At 41.8% G+C, this 15,235-nt stretch overlaps 1 protein-coding gene across 2 annotated transcripts in view; it reads right to left on the reverse strand.

Annotated features, from left to right (window-relative positions):
* Positions 1-15,235, reverse strand: part of CNTNAP5 (contactin associated protein family member 5) — a 307,196-nt gene that overhangs the window by 90,414 nt on the left and 201,547 nt on the right. For both annotated transcript variants that reach the window (XM_030018519.1, XM_030018520.1), the window contains one exon: positions 6,040-6,240. In XM_030018519.1, the coding sequence (XP_029874379.1) occupies positions 6,040-6,240 (201 nt within the window). The remainder of the gene's footprint in view (positions 1-6,039; positions 6,241-15,235) is intronic.

The following is a 15,235-nucleotide window of genomic DNA, read 5'->3' on the forward strand; positions in this document are numbered from 1 at the left end:
TTGGGGCAAGCCACACCTCAAACACTGTGGGTCACTTCTGGTGAAAAAAATACTAGCTAGTGAAGGTCCAAGAAGGGCAACTAAAAGGACTATAAAAGTACTGGATAAGTGCAGAACTGTGATACACAGCATCCTGCAATACCAGAACTCGGTGCACTGAGTAAAACATTAGTTTAAAACACAGTAAAAAAAAAGTAGTTCTGTACACAGCAAGTAGGCAACTCCTGGAACTTGCTTTCCTAGGAGGCTGCAGAGGCAGACAATATAATAAAGTTCAAGAAGTGATTAGACAAATTTATGAACACCAGATCCATAATGGATACCAAAAGGGATTGGCAATGGCATAAACTCTAATGTTCTTAACAGAGCAACTGTGGGTGATGGGAACATATTGAGGGATGTGCTGAAGACATCCAGACTTGTGTACTCACCCTAAGCTGCATCTCTCCAGCACCCACTACTGAAGGCAGGACCCTGCAGGACATTTCTTAGCATCTTATGCTCTGACATCACTGGAGGTCTCATCTGGAACTAAAGAGGGAGCCTGCACAGCCAAAGAGTTCTAGCAACATACAGGGCATAGATAAAACACCACTCAACTGTCTCAGCAGCAGAATTAAGTCTAAACTAAAGTCTCAATGCAGAAATTAGGACACGCTCCCTGCTGTGATGTAACACTACGTCTTTCCCTCCAATAACAGAGGGTACAAAATGCAGATGCAGTGGTTCACAGGTGAGGGCAAACAGCTGTCTGGCATAAGGGGTCACAGAGCTGGAGACGGCACATGGTGCAGTTTGGCACAGAGATACAGGTCTAGCTGGGAGGCAGAGGGGAGAAAAGGAGGTGGAAACTTGGGTGCAAGTCATATAATACTGGGACTTGACAGATCTTAAAAGGGACAGGAAGAAAGTTCAGGGAAGAGGTGCATAGTTTAGGATAGATGTTTGAAATCAAAGCTTGAGGTCACATGGTGTGGGAATTCTACTGGAAAGAGAAAAATAAGGAAGACGACAGGAAAAAAACACCACCTAAAGACATTCCTATTTCTTTGATTTTGCTCTAGGACTGATCTTCTCTCAGTCCCTGCCTACACAAATGTGCTATGAACTTGACAGACTGTCAGCCAAGTATTGTAAAGCAAGCTATCCTGCCACCGATACAGCCGTCACTGTGTTAAGTCCTTGATATGGTGGATGTGATGCAGCTTCCCAAATGTTAAGCCTTTAAGTACACCCACTGTTCCTAGAAAACTGAGCAAATTCAGAGCTGAGGGTTTGTTCAGTTAATAAAGTGTTTTCATACCTTCAAACATTTTGTATGTTAACAGTTTAATTAAACGTGCATGTGCATACATGCACCTATTCTTGTACACATACCCTTTTCCTATTACCTGAGATGCTTCACAAAGTAAGGAAATCAGAGCCCCAGGGGCCTAAATTTCTTTTCAGATTCCCAGAATACAGACAGTACATTGAGAGGTTGCCCAAGGTTTCTGCCCACCTCCCTCCTCCCCTGCTAGCTTGTCTTGGTCTGTGCTGCTAAGGATGAGGCTGTGGTAAAGTCTGCAATCTTTTACTAAAAGTGTGGATGACTTTCCTAATTAATGGCAATTGTCACATTTGCTCCAGTTGTGTGAGTGTCTCTCCAACAGACATGGAGAACTCACAAGAGACTTGCAATTACTGGTCATAAATTATAAGTTTCATTTGCTAGCATCAGGAGAAAGCCAGCTATTCCTTTGATGAACAGACATCTATTCTGATGTTCGCAAACCTGAAAATCTATCTGATGGCAGAGATGTACAAAAATGCAGTTCAGGGCAATTTAATTTTAGTTTTCAAAGACATGCTTGCAGCTAAGCTGTAGTATGACAGTGAGAACTGATAAGGCTGTTCCAGACAGCGGGAGGTGGAGATGAGTAAACTCCTTTGCCAACTGCCAGATTGCACGTCTGACACATTGCAGATGTAAAGCCAAGTAACTCAATGGGGAGACTATGCTGAATCACACCCGCTGGGGATGTGCCTGTGTCTTCAGGACAAGAGGTAGCAGGAAGAGAGGAAAGACAAATTCCTTGATATAAACTAGAACAATTTTATGCAAACCAGGAGTCTCCCTTGATTTCTCTCTGAGGCGACCCAGAGTGCCATGCTTGTCCATTTGCCCAGGCACATGAATTTTTTTTTCTTCCCCCCCCCCGCCATGTCAAAGCTGTGAAAGCCAAAATTGCTGTGTAACAACATGCATCTTTGCTGGAGAGTAATGCTATGAATGCAAAAGGAAAGAGAAATCTTTTTATTGCTTCTCTATGAAACATGATAATGTTTAGATCCTGAAGACAAGGATTTGGGGTTTTGGTGCTACCAGCTGAGATATCCTAATCATGCATTCCATCTCCTTGGAAAAAGAAGAACAAAGCCCAAAAGACGAGGAAGCTCAGAAATGGATAAGATTCCTTGTAGGAAGGGGAACTTTCTTATCTCTGTCAAGATCAGATATATCTCTGGGAGATGCCCTTCAATCAAGCATTCACCACGGGGCTCAGTCCACAGGTGAGTGTTGATATTCAGTAGGCTGGATTAGGTCAGGTAATGTTTCCTGCTGGCCTATGAATGCAGCATTGTCATCAATACATGTGCATTGTATACTGACTTCTGAAGGAAGATCTGAAGTATGGTTCATTAACCATAATTACACATTATGATGCCCTGGCAATACAGAGATAATGTAGTGCTTCAGGCATCCAAAAGCCTAGGCTGAATCAAGAAACAAAACCCAAGAATTTTGATTTTTGTTGTGTTGCTCTGGCCCCAAATCAAACTCCCTCCGGTAGCTTCTGGGCATAAACAACACAGGCGAGACCCTTCTGCAGTGAGTCTGGCAAAACACCCTAGGGTTATTCGCACTTGTAGCTCATCTTTAAGTTTAAGAATGGAAAATCTTTAAATCTTAGAACTCTTCAAGACACCTACAGTGTTCAGCACTACTGGGTCTCTAGGCTATTCTATAATGTAGCAGGAGTTGACCTCAAAATGAATATCAATTCATAGAGCTATTTAAGGCTTTGGGGAAAAAAATGCCTTTCTATCATTTAAAAACACTGAATACTCACCTAAGAACAAATTGTTACCCATATCTTGTCATTTCAAGAACTCAAACGACTTATTTTTAGGCATGTTCCACATCTTGCCAAAGTTACAGCCTTAGGCTATTGAGGAAGTTCAGGATGAAAAATTGAAAGTAATTAAAAAGCATACAAAAGTAAGAAAAAAGAGGAAAAAATGATGGTGTCTGCTACATGCACAGCACCGGACTAATTTTTTTTCTAATTTATTAGCTGGACCTGTACTAAAGAGTTATGTGCAATTCTTGTGTGGTCAACTGTCAGGACCACAGCAGCACTGCAGCAGCTGCAAGAGCGCAAGCTGGGCTGCTGGACACCATCCCTGTGTCCTCTCCCTTGAGGAGTCAGAGTCACAGCTTTGGTCCTGGACAAGTGGAGAAGGAGCTGCTGGTCAGAATCATCTTAGCCAGTCTGCCAGGTGGTAGATAGCTTTAGCTCTGAAGCAAGATATTTATATTCTGTCAATTTACAAGATTATCACCTTTTTTTTTTTTTTTTTTTTTTTTTTTTAAAGGAGAAAAGGGTTTGGATCCTTAAGAAGTGTCCCTAGGTATCTCAAAATGAACTCATAGTGTACCTTTCTGCGTACACATGACCAAGTACCTCACAGAAATGTGTAAAATTTAACACATGCAGACCTGCCTTAATACTGTGGCCTTCATCCTTAAAAAAATATTTTGGAAAAAATGACTGTGTGAATATATCTTTATAACATGTCAGGTGTGGTGTGGGATACAGAAGCCAGCAACACTGGAAGTATTTGTAAGACATTAGTTCCACCTCTTTAAGAGCAGTTATGCCTGCATCTTGTTTTCGCTTTGTGCTCTACCCTGGATGCTGATATTAACATTTCACTCTTTAAAAAATGATTAGCAATACAAGCAGTTCTTGGCTGGTAAATTCTGATGATAATAAAAGACATAATTCACAGGTTTTAAAAATAAACTGACTGTAAGGCATCTGATTACTGGACATATAAACATTCACTGTTATAGTAACTTTGCTGGAACCAGGCAGGTTTTTGATACATCTCATTAGGCAATGTACTTTTAATACAATAGGAGCTCCCATTGCAAGCTCCCCTTAAGGCTTTCTGTGGGATTTCTTCTAACCTACTAACAAATTTAAGAGTTACTAATAATCAAAGAATCACCAGGACCGTACAGACATTACAAGTAACCAGATGAGACTTTGAAGACATTCAGAAGCCTGCCCTTAATGTCATTTACCTCTCTGGACAAGCAAATGTAAAATCCCAACCCCAAGAGAGAGTAAAGTAGAAGGCAGCCATTCTGAGAGGCCACTGGAAATTTGGTACCGCGGAGAGCCATAAACCGATCAGACCCTCTGTTTTCTTGTTGTTGCTACATTAAGTCAGCGCAAAAGAATTTATTCCTTCTATCACAAGGGGAAAACTAGTTTTGCCCCAGAAACTGTACTACCAAGCACCTTAAACGTCATATTCAGGGCTGTGGGACTCCGAAGAGGGTACACTCCTCCTCTCCAGAAACATCATAAGAGTCTGGAGCAATCTGGATGCTTTCTATCTTTAATATACAGTTAAAAACTGTAAATGAATAAGCATCCACTTACCATCAGCTAAATACAGCTTTTCTGGTTTCTAAGGAGTACTTTCCATTGTAGAAGCTTTCAGAGCCTTTGTACGTACGAACTTACAGGGTAGAAACCCCTGCAGAGCTCTGACCCTCTTGCATCAGAGGACAGGCACTGCATGTGGTATCCGAGAAGGTTGTGGTGGGTTGACCCTGGCTGGACACCAGGTGCCCACCAAAGCCATTCTATCACTTCCCTTCTCAGCTGGACAGGGGAGAGAAAATATAATCAAAGGTTTGTGGGTTGAGATAAGGACAGGGAGAGATTACTCACCAATTACCGTCATAGGCAAAACAGACTCAACTTGGGGAAATTAGTTTAATTTATTATCAGAGTAAGATAATGAGAAATAAAACCTAAATCTTAAAACACTTTCCCCCCACCCCTCCCTTCATCCCAGGCTTAACTTTACTCCTGAATTCTCTACCTCGTCCTCCCAAGCGGTGCTGGGGGATGAGGAATGGGGTTTGCAGTCAATTTGTCACACATTGTCTTTGCCGCTCCTTCCTCCTCAGAGGCAGAACTCCTCACACTCTTCCCCTGCTCCAGCATGGGGTCCCTCCCACAGAAGACAGTCCTCCACCCAGTTCTCCAACATGGGTCCTTCCCACGGGCTGCAGTTCTTCACGAACCGCTCCAGCATGAGTCCCTTCCATGGCATGCAGTCCTTCAGGCACAGACTGCTCCAGCGTGGGACCCCCGTGGGGTCACAAGTCCTACCAGCAAAACTGCTCCAGCATGGGTTCCTCTGCAGGTGGATATCTGCTCCACCATGGACCTCCATGGGCTGCGGGGGGACAGCCTGCCTCACTATGGTCTTCCCCATGGGCTGCAGGGGAATCTTTGCTCCAGCGCCTGGAGCATCTCCTCCGCCTCCTTTTTCACTGACCTGGGGGTCTGCAGGGTTGTTTCTCTCATTTTCTCACTCCTCTCTCTGGCTGCAATTGTGCAGTTTGGGTTTTTTTTTCCCCTTCTTAAATCTGTTATCCCAGAGGCACTACCACCGTCACTGATGGGCTCGGCCTTGGCCAGCAGCGGGTCTGTCTTGGAGCTGGCTGGCATTGGCTCTATCAGACATGGGGGAAGCTTCTAGCAGCTTCTCACAAAAGCAATCCTGTAGCCCCTGCCCACTACCAAAACCTTGCTACACAAACCCAACACAAAGGTAAAAGCTTTTTCACTGTATTCTGTATTGCTACTATGTTTGTTTTTTTTTTTTCTCCTCAGTCGCACTGCATCCTGTATCTGCTGTATAATCAATAATAGTTAACAAGGGAAGATTTGGGATTGTGGCACTTACTCGGGGTATTCAGGAGACGTGACTTTTTGCAGTGGTAGGCTGCCTCCTGTTCGCAGTACTCTGCACTGTTTATCATGGCTTCAAGCTGCTCCGCACTGCTGTTGTAGTTAAAGGACATGGTGTATGGCTTCTCCGGATCAGCTCCCTGGACTCTGGTTAGCCCTGTGTTGTTGTGCTGCACTGCAGTCCAGATCTTATCTTCTGTTAAATGAAAAAGGATTGAATGGGAAGTTAACAGCAAAAAAACTTGCAACAAGCAGGGAACAAGAAAACAATTGAAATCTAACACTTTACTGCATTGGAGAGAGCATCAGCAGGACCCCGGGCTCCAAAATGGTCACTCTGTGATGAAGACCTATTACAGGTCAGCGTAGCCCGCAGAGATATTTCTCCCTCAACCAGCTCAAGCAAACACTACAGAGCCTGCTGAGCAAGAGAGAAACTACAAGCTTCCCAGGAACCACGGGAGATCTTCAGCACCTTTTATTGCCAGGTATCTGAAGAAAATGAGATCTCTTTCAGGTGGCTTTGTCCCTGAGAGAAAAGACATAATAATATGGCTCATGGGGGTAACACTCATCTTTTGCAAGCATAGCTGTACCTGAGCACAGCCCACGCTGTTATAACAACAAATGGTAGCAGAGAACTGTGGCTGATGAGCTTGCATAAACTAACCACAAACTTTTGCCAGAAAGCTAAAACTGAGAATATGTTCTTACTACCCAGTTGGAATTCAGATCACTCATTTTACTCAGTTCTCAGATTTTTCTACATATAAGTTGAGTGACGCCGTGCTTGTATGATCGTACAGAACAACATATGACTCGGCATCTGTAGTTAAGTGTAAACGTTGATGATTTCCCATGCTGGGGAGCCCATTCTCATCTCTTTCATTGCATTTACTGGGAGACCAAGGGATTTCGTAGGCAACAGAAAGCAGAATCTAGGCTTAAGCACAACCTGCCCCGTAACAACCCAGCTCATGACTGGCATTGGGGTTGTCATGATAAGGACTGCGTAGGGTATTGTGCCACAGTGTTGACTGTGATTATAACCACTGAGGCAAGTTTTACATCAATACATTTGTAATATTTCTTCTGATTTTAACTTAACTTTGTGTATCACACATTGCAGCAGTGTTTCTTTGAGCTCCAACTCAAGGGATCCACAAGCAGCATCCTGAACTCAATAAGAACCACAGAATTACAGATCTATGAACAAACTCTTTCTGTCTAACTTCACAGAAATTATGAGAGTGTTGTGAGTGAATGTATGGTTTGCTGAGCATAAACTGTCCTTACAGTTAATGCCATACATTACTGAGAGAGTAATTTCTCCATAACTTGCAGCCAGGTCTTGGAACAGACCTCTTTAAATAGTCTCCAGATGGTTGTTGTTACTTGCCTGTCATCTGAATCCCTCCATAATGACAATCCATTAAATCATCTGAGTGTCTTTGCACAGATAGTCAATTTAGGATTTTTATACGCCTATTAGAGTTCTGTTGAAGTAATTTGTGGGATATTTGTAGCTCAATGAAAAATACTACAACTGTAATGCACTGCAGTGGCCACAAAGCTACTGGGTTTATTATGCCAGTGTATTGTGGAGTAACTAGAAGGCTCATGTTCTGCAAGAACTCAGACCAGGTAATATGGTAAAACTGTCTGAATACTTAAATGCACAGTTTTTAAGATCAGTTTAGAAACGATCCGGTTCAGCGTTATTCAGGGTTTCCCTGTTGAAGCATGAATAACAAAACAGAAAACTCTTGTCTAGATCTTGCTCTTTTATCTGTAACTGTCCATAGGTTTCTGCAAGTGAGATTGAAATCTTCCTCTCATCAAATGATTAAAATTTACTTCCTTAAATTTTTGCTCTGTCAGAATCTTGTATCCTCACTAGGCAAGCAGGGTCTTTGATAAAGGGGGAATTTACTGGATGTGACTCTTAATAACATCATGGAGCACACGCAGGGCTCAGTCCTCTGAATCCTCATTAAAGAGTTTGCCTTTTACTCTGGGTCAGTTCAGCAGATCAGCTGTTAAGGCTGTCCTTGTTATCTTGCCCATTGCTATCTCACCAGAACCAGCCAGGAAACAGCCTCCCTGCTAAGCTAATTGCTTCTAATTGTGATGTTCTCTGCGCGTATATTGCTTCCAACACAATATAATTCAATGACTTCATAACACACATCTTGTACATCGGAAAGGAGTGATTCCTATCAGCCAGAGTCTCTCTGTTTTTTCTTTTGTTGTCTCAAGGATTGACATGAGTAGAGTGGATTTTTCAGAAGCAGTTGAGGATGAGCTAACTTTCCTCTCACTGAAGTTGGTAGAAGTTTAACCCCTGCCTTCACTGAAAAATCTACTAAAAAGACAAACCTCAAGTTGCTGATACTGTAAGCGAGATGTAAAACCAAGAGATGATGGAACGAACTGGTTGCTGAAATTCCAGATGGGCAGTCATAAGCTCCTCCCCACTGAGAGTTATTAACATAATTTTGAGAAATTGCAATAAAATCAATGCTCACAATAGTGGCTACAGTGCTGCTCAGGAAGTACAACAGCCTAACACTAGAGTTTCAGAGTGGTTAACACTACTGTGCTTTTCAGGCTGTGTACTTGTACATCAGGAAAGGTGCTATGTGGGTACCTGAAAAGCCAAAACCATCAAGATCTGGTAATTTAGAAGCAATGAAGGATTACTAGGAAAAACTTTTTAACAGTAGCATGGCATAAAAGAGTCTTCCCAAGAAGTGTTGGAAATGTAATTAATTGACATGTTTGAAATAAGGTTGGACAAGACATCAGCAATCATACTGTTAGTGACAAGCTCTCATTAACAAGTGTGTTGGACAGACAATGCGACAGGTCTTTCTCTTATTTTCCTCCATGAATGTCCGTTAATTTTCAATGCTCTTGTTATCAATACAGCTGCACTCAGCTGTCCCTCTGAGATCTGAACTTTGACATTCAAGAACTGCTTTTCTTCACAGGACCTTTTAGAAATAAGAAGCTAACCACAGATTTTCCATCCTCTAGTTTGCAAAGGGAAAGGAAAAACAAATCAAATTTCTTTCTGTGCCCAAAGTAACTGTGATTTACCAAGTACCTTAGAATAGAGAGTTAAAAAAAAGTAATAGAGGAAGGGAAGAATTCCAGAGTTACATTTCAGACATTTCCTAATCTACACATGCCTGATCTGTTACACTTATTACTTTTACAGATCAGATCTGTGTTTTGCTGGTCACTTCAAAGATTCCCTGTTATGCTCCATCTTTGAAGTAAAGGTAACCATCAGTACAGCTTCTCAAAAAATATATACGTTTGGCTCACTGATCTAGTGAAAGGAAAGTCACAGCCACCAGCAAGCATACCTCTGCGATGGCAAAAGCTGCCACCGTTCAAAAGTTTGTTTCTTTTCCCTATGCACAGTTGGTGTAGAAAGAGCAAAGAGAAACACATCTGCTACTTTTTGTATTTTTAACCACAAAAAAACCAAAACAAAAGCAATGAAAGAGGCTTTAAAAACTTAGAGTCTGAAAGGAAGTCTTCAGATTAGAAGGGCAGCCCAACACAACGCAGATGCAAGACAAAAGACCTGGTGACAACAGTGTTAGAGGAGGAGGAGAGATGTATTCGACCATCTCAGCCACAGTTCTTTCCACTTGGCCAAGGAAAGAATAAGTACTTCCATTTTAGAAAGAAGGACGTGAGGCATAGAGGGGCTGGGTAACATGCACAAAGTCACATACAACCTGCTAGAGGAAGGGGGAGATTATATTCACATCACAGTAAAAAACAGAGCAAGTTCCTTCTTTCAAAAGGCCACCCCTCTGTTTACATGCAGCAAATGAGCCTAAAAATTATTTAAGCTTTAGTTTGCTTTGGACAGAGTGGGAGAGCTGACACCGCTCCCTCCTGCATCTCAGCTGACTGAGGGAGAAGTAACTAAGGGCTGGAGGGCAGTAAATTCTTGAACCATTCCAAGACAACAGCAAGACTATGTGCACCTGCTTCTGTAGATCAGAAAACCACACAAAAATAATCCCAACCTTTCTTCTGAAGACCCTCACCATTCAGATCAACTCTTGGGCTTTATTCAAGCACCATTTTCTCTACCTCAAACCTGGCAGCATTTAGAAAAAGATCATACTATTTTCTCAAATTCACATGCACAAGTTTAGCTAGGGCTGCTCCCAGAATACAGCTGCCTGCCTCAGAATGAGGTCAAAGTCAATCATTATACTCTTGCAGCTCGATCGGTATGTACTCTGAAGCCTACTGACAACAATTTGGGAGCCTGCATTTCAGGCATGTTTCAGGACCTATGTAAGAAACATAGCTGCAATCTGGACATGCACACAGATCACTACAGCTAGAAAGCAGTGCAACAGCTGTCGGCAACTTAGCTCCATGACTTGCATATGCCTTTGCAGAGGCATACCTCTGCATAGATTATGCCTACGGCTTTTGAAAATGGGGCTTCAAATACTTTTCCTATTTCACAATACAAGGATTGTTTAAAAAAAAGAAAATCTTTATTCTTTTTTGTTTTGTTTTCATTATATTTTTAGGCAGTGACACTGTAATCATAGATGCAAACCAAGTTGAGTGCCACTAGCTCCTTCTAGCCATTTCCATATCTGGAAACTGTTAAACTAGGCAGATAAGGCTCTCTTTTGCTTTATGTCAACAAATAAGTTATCATTATCTTTTTACGTCTGTCCATACTGTATGTTTTTTTCCTGTTTACTCAATTTAATGAGCTCTCCCTGCACTTGTGAATTTGCAATGAGAATGAAAAAGCTGTTCTCCAGGCAAAGGTCACTGTTTATTTTTACCTTCCATTATTCCACTTTATTATTTTATTACTTTCTCAGCTTGGTAAAATTTCAAAACACACACAAGCTGAAAGTCATTCAAAACCCAGTAAGAGAGTGCAGCCACATCTTTTACTGTATAACCTGGAATAGTTAAATTCATCCTTGAAAAGCAGATTTCCTAAATGCTTGTTAAATTGTTCCATAATTCAAAGGTGACAATGCTTTAATTTCAGGGTAATGCTACAGCTTTATGACTTTGCAGTTTATTTAATGGTCCAATTTACTAGGATATTATGCTGCCTGTATTTGGTCCTAGGAGATGTTTTTACAGCATGGGACTGCAATGCATTCAGCACATTTTAGACCCTCTGTTTAGCCTCACCCATAGTTCTATCGTCTTGCTGGAAGCCTCCAAGTTGCTTTTGACGGCACACAAATTAAATTGTGGGAAATTAGAGCAGCTGGAAAACTGGCTTTCAATGAGTTCTGTATTGTCTAATTCTCATTTTTATTCTTCAACTTGAAATATCTCTGTGGAGCACATTTCACCCATACAAACTGCATCACTCCTTTGTGATTTAGGAGGTTTGTCACAAAACAAGATTATTCAGACTGATTAAATTGCCAACAAGCCAAACATACGGTAAATGCTACATGAGAGAGAGAAAAATTGCTCTGAGAGCTCATGTGATGCATTTGTTTCATGGTGCTCTACATTGAATACCAAATATTGTCCTGAAAGCTGTACCTATAACTAGAGGAATAACTACACAAAAGACAGACTCTCCTACTTGAACACTGTACTGTTTTAAGCTGCAGTGGCAGTTTAACCCAGCCACTCTAACATACATCCCTCAAAGAATATGAAAAGACAATTTTTTATCTCGAATAGCTTTAATTCACTGACTCCAAGGAGGTGCTTTCCGAGTGTCCTATGAAACCCACCTTTTTTTTTTTTTCCTATTTACTAGGGGTTTTTTTTCTGCTGACTGACCCAGCAATATGTGCTTTTGCAGCTTGTTTTGTGCTCATCAGCCTCCTCCTAGTTTCTGATTCAGCCACTTCCAGCCAGTGCAGAAGCGCCGCAATGCATTTCCATGGAAACAATTCTAGGGGGGTTCCCATCCCCCCAGTCCTGAATGCAGCCCACTCTCCAATGGTACTGGCAGACTGCACCTGCCATTGTGCATTCCTCAGGGATGCCCACGCCTGGAACTGTTCCCTGTCTTGTAAACCCTTCCTCGCAGTCAGTAGCCAGCACCAGAAAAGCACCACATCCCCAGCTCCACAGACATGCTGCTCCAGCCCCGGCAGAGAGGGAAGACCTGGGTTCCCAACTCTTACAGCTCAGGCATGAAGTTTGCTCATTCTGAGCCCAGGGTTTGAGGTGCCTCTGTCAGCAGAATGACTATGCCAGGCGGCTCGGATGGATGAGAACGAGACACGTCTTCTGTGACCCCTTGCAGCCTCATTCCCCATGTTGTGCCAAAGCCCAGAGATGGCAAACTGTTATCCTGCCACCCTACTTCCTGATGATCCTCCATTTCCATATTTCCTCTAATACAGGGTATCTACAACAAGCAGTGAGAAATATTCCTCTCCAAAAATTGCAGAGGCAGTTGCTTAACTACTTCCTAGTGCAAAATGGACACTTCTCCACTGTGCTTACACTCGTTGCACTTGGGACAACAGTGCAGTCCTCTCCGATTCAGTCTCCTTCATCTAAGGTGAGTTTTGAGAGACTCAACATAATCACTTTTCTGCTGTTTCATATGCCTTGTGGTGGCTCAGACATCCGCATGAGCCTGACAGAAAAGAAGTGGAGACCACAGGAGACTTGCCATTCTTCTGATGCTGCACCAGGAGGCTGGGCAGGACATCTGCAGTTTTCCAGCATGGCACTAGACACCTGTGTCTGGGGCAAATGGATCAACCCCTTGTAACTGAGACAGCTGGAGCGACTTTTAGAGAGCCACAGCTTACCTCTAACTCCTGAGCACTGCGAATGTCTCAGGAGAGTGATTAAGTTGCAGTAACCCTTGGTTAAAAGGTAAAGGAAAGGTTAGTAAAAAGGTAGAAGAAAATACTACTGTTAGTTCTTCTGTACTAAAACTTCCTTGGGGCCCTCCTGCAAGTGTGACAGTGTAGGCGGCCTGCAGGACTTCTGCTGGGACGCTCATCAGAAACACAAGAATTTTGCTGAAAACAGCAAGGCAGCTGTTGACAGAGCAATGCCTTTGACATAATATAAGCACTAAAGGTTTTTCATTTTATAAAGTTCTGGAATACTTAATGAAAAAACAATCAAACAAACCAGAAATGTATAAATTGTCAAAACTACAGTATGCCAGAAGACCTGTAGTGTTTGAGGGTATAAACTGTAAATCTTTAAGGACTGTCTTTAATCTAAACAGTAGTACATAATTCATAAAGGATTCCCATTCACTGTTTTCTCCAGCGATAGTCAATCACAATTACAGACAGTAAGCTGCAAGGTACACTCATAAAAAAAAAAAAAAAAAAAAAAAAAAAAGGACAAGCAACAAGCAAACAAAAAAGGCACTCCCAAAAATTTCCTTAAGGGGTTCAAAGCTGTAAAATCTTTTCTAGCCCATTCTGAGAATCTCAGGGAGTTTCATCATTTAAGTTCTTGTCCCATGATTACATACTTGCAGGTAATAAAACCAGAATTAAGGGCATGACCTCCGCTGCCTCCTTCTCTCTGTTATTGCCTCAGCCTAATGAGTGGCAGCCCTCCTTTCCACGTGAGAGTCTTCCAAGTCCACAGGATACGTAACAAGGGTTGAATCACATAGTGACTTCTATATCAATGTAATTCCTATGCAAAGTAAAAGGAGATGGTATCTTATGCAAAATGGATTAATAAATTATATAAGCAGATGAACTGAGATTCTTTTGTGGAAACAAAGGGAAGGTGGATGCCATGGGCAGTAATACCACCAGTTCCACGATTATTTTGGGAACATCAGTGGGGATCCCTACTGCAAGGACTGAGGCCCATCCAGCTCTGCTTTGTAGTAGTCCATCTCTTTGTTACTCCATTCTGCTTCTTGTTCACAGCAAAGTGAGTAAAGTTGAACTGCCACAGTAATTTCCTCAAATAGCTGATCAAATATCATACTGTAAGTAGGACTATTCAGACACTTAAAGTATTTAGACACTTCAGCTACAAACACAACTTGTATCCTCCAGAATTCAACCCCTTTACATGATGTGGAATATGTACTATATGGAAGAATAAAATCTTGATCACTGTTAGCTGAATGAAAAGAAAAGACCAGAGGCAATTTATAAAAAATTGCAAGTATAACTTGGGCAACCTCCTTCACATCCTCTTAGAATCCCTTACATTATCTGAGATTTAAATACAGTTTCTATACAGTTTTCTGAGATAGAGAAAATAAAGCTTTACTTTTCTTGCATCAGAAAAATAGGCAGTATTTGCATTTTGAGAGGAGACTGCAAAACAGAGATGATCCGCAACAAGGAGAGATATATTTTTGTTCATTAATGATTTTTTCATTACAGCAATTTCGAAAACAGATCTTGCACTAACGGCAAGACGTGGGATAAGGACTTTCCCCAGTCTGCAGCCCTGGAGGAAAAAAAGGAAGAAAATAAAAGGTGGCAAACTATTTGAGGACTGGACAAATATCTGGCTAAGACAAAATTAACCATTGATCTAGTCATGGCAATTTCTAAGCATTATTGATTTGAAAGCCCAGGTCTGCATACAGTAAAACAGCATCAGTAAAGAAGTACAGTGACAGAAAGACTCAAGTGTATTGTAAGCGAATCTTTCAGATATCAAGGGTAAAATTTACTCCAGAGGAGGTGAGGAAAGGTCATTATGAACACTTTCCATACAGGGCAGCAAAACAAGTACATGGATGTAGATTGCATGTCTATAGACTTTGCATTGGAAAATATGATTTTAAGCATTTAAGTAGTACTCCAGACAGATCAATACATTTCTAAGCAACAAGAGAAAAAGAATAAGCCTCTCAATGATAGAAAGACTGCCAAACCAAAGGTTCAGAGGGCCCATTAGCCATTTTCTGTATTGATTGTTATCAGTCACTTCAGTGGGAAGTGAAGATTAATTCAACTGGGGTAATTATCAAACAATCAACCTACAGGGAAAATTTATTTCCCAGTGCTGGTTGTTCATTCCCCCAAAGCATGACAGGATACATTTTGTCTACTTTACACAAAAAAGTCTGCGTGTAGAGCACCATGGATGATGGGAGAACGCAAGTAAAGCAAGCAAAGCTAGTTCACGTTCCCATGCAGATGGCCCTGGAAACAGGCTAGCTATGTTCCCATGGTGCTGAATACAGTCATCCC

Source organism: Aquila chrysaetos, chromosome 6, assembly GCF_900496995.4.
Source record: "Aquila chrysaetos chrysaetos chromosome 6, bAquChr1.4, whole genome shotgun sequence".
Lineage (NCBI taxonomy): Eukaryota > Metazoa > Chordata > Aves > Accipitriformes > Accipitridae > Aquila > Aquila chrysaetos.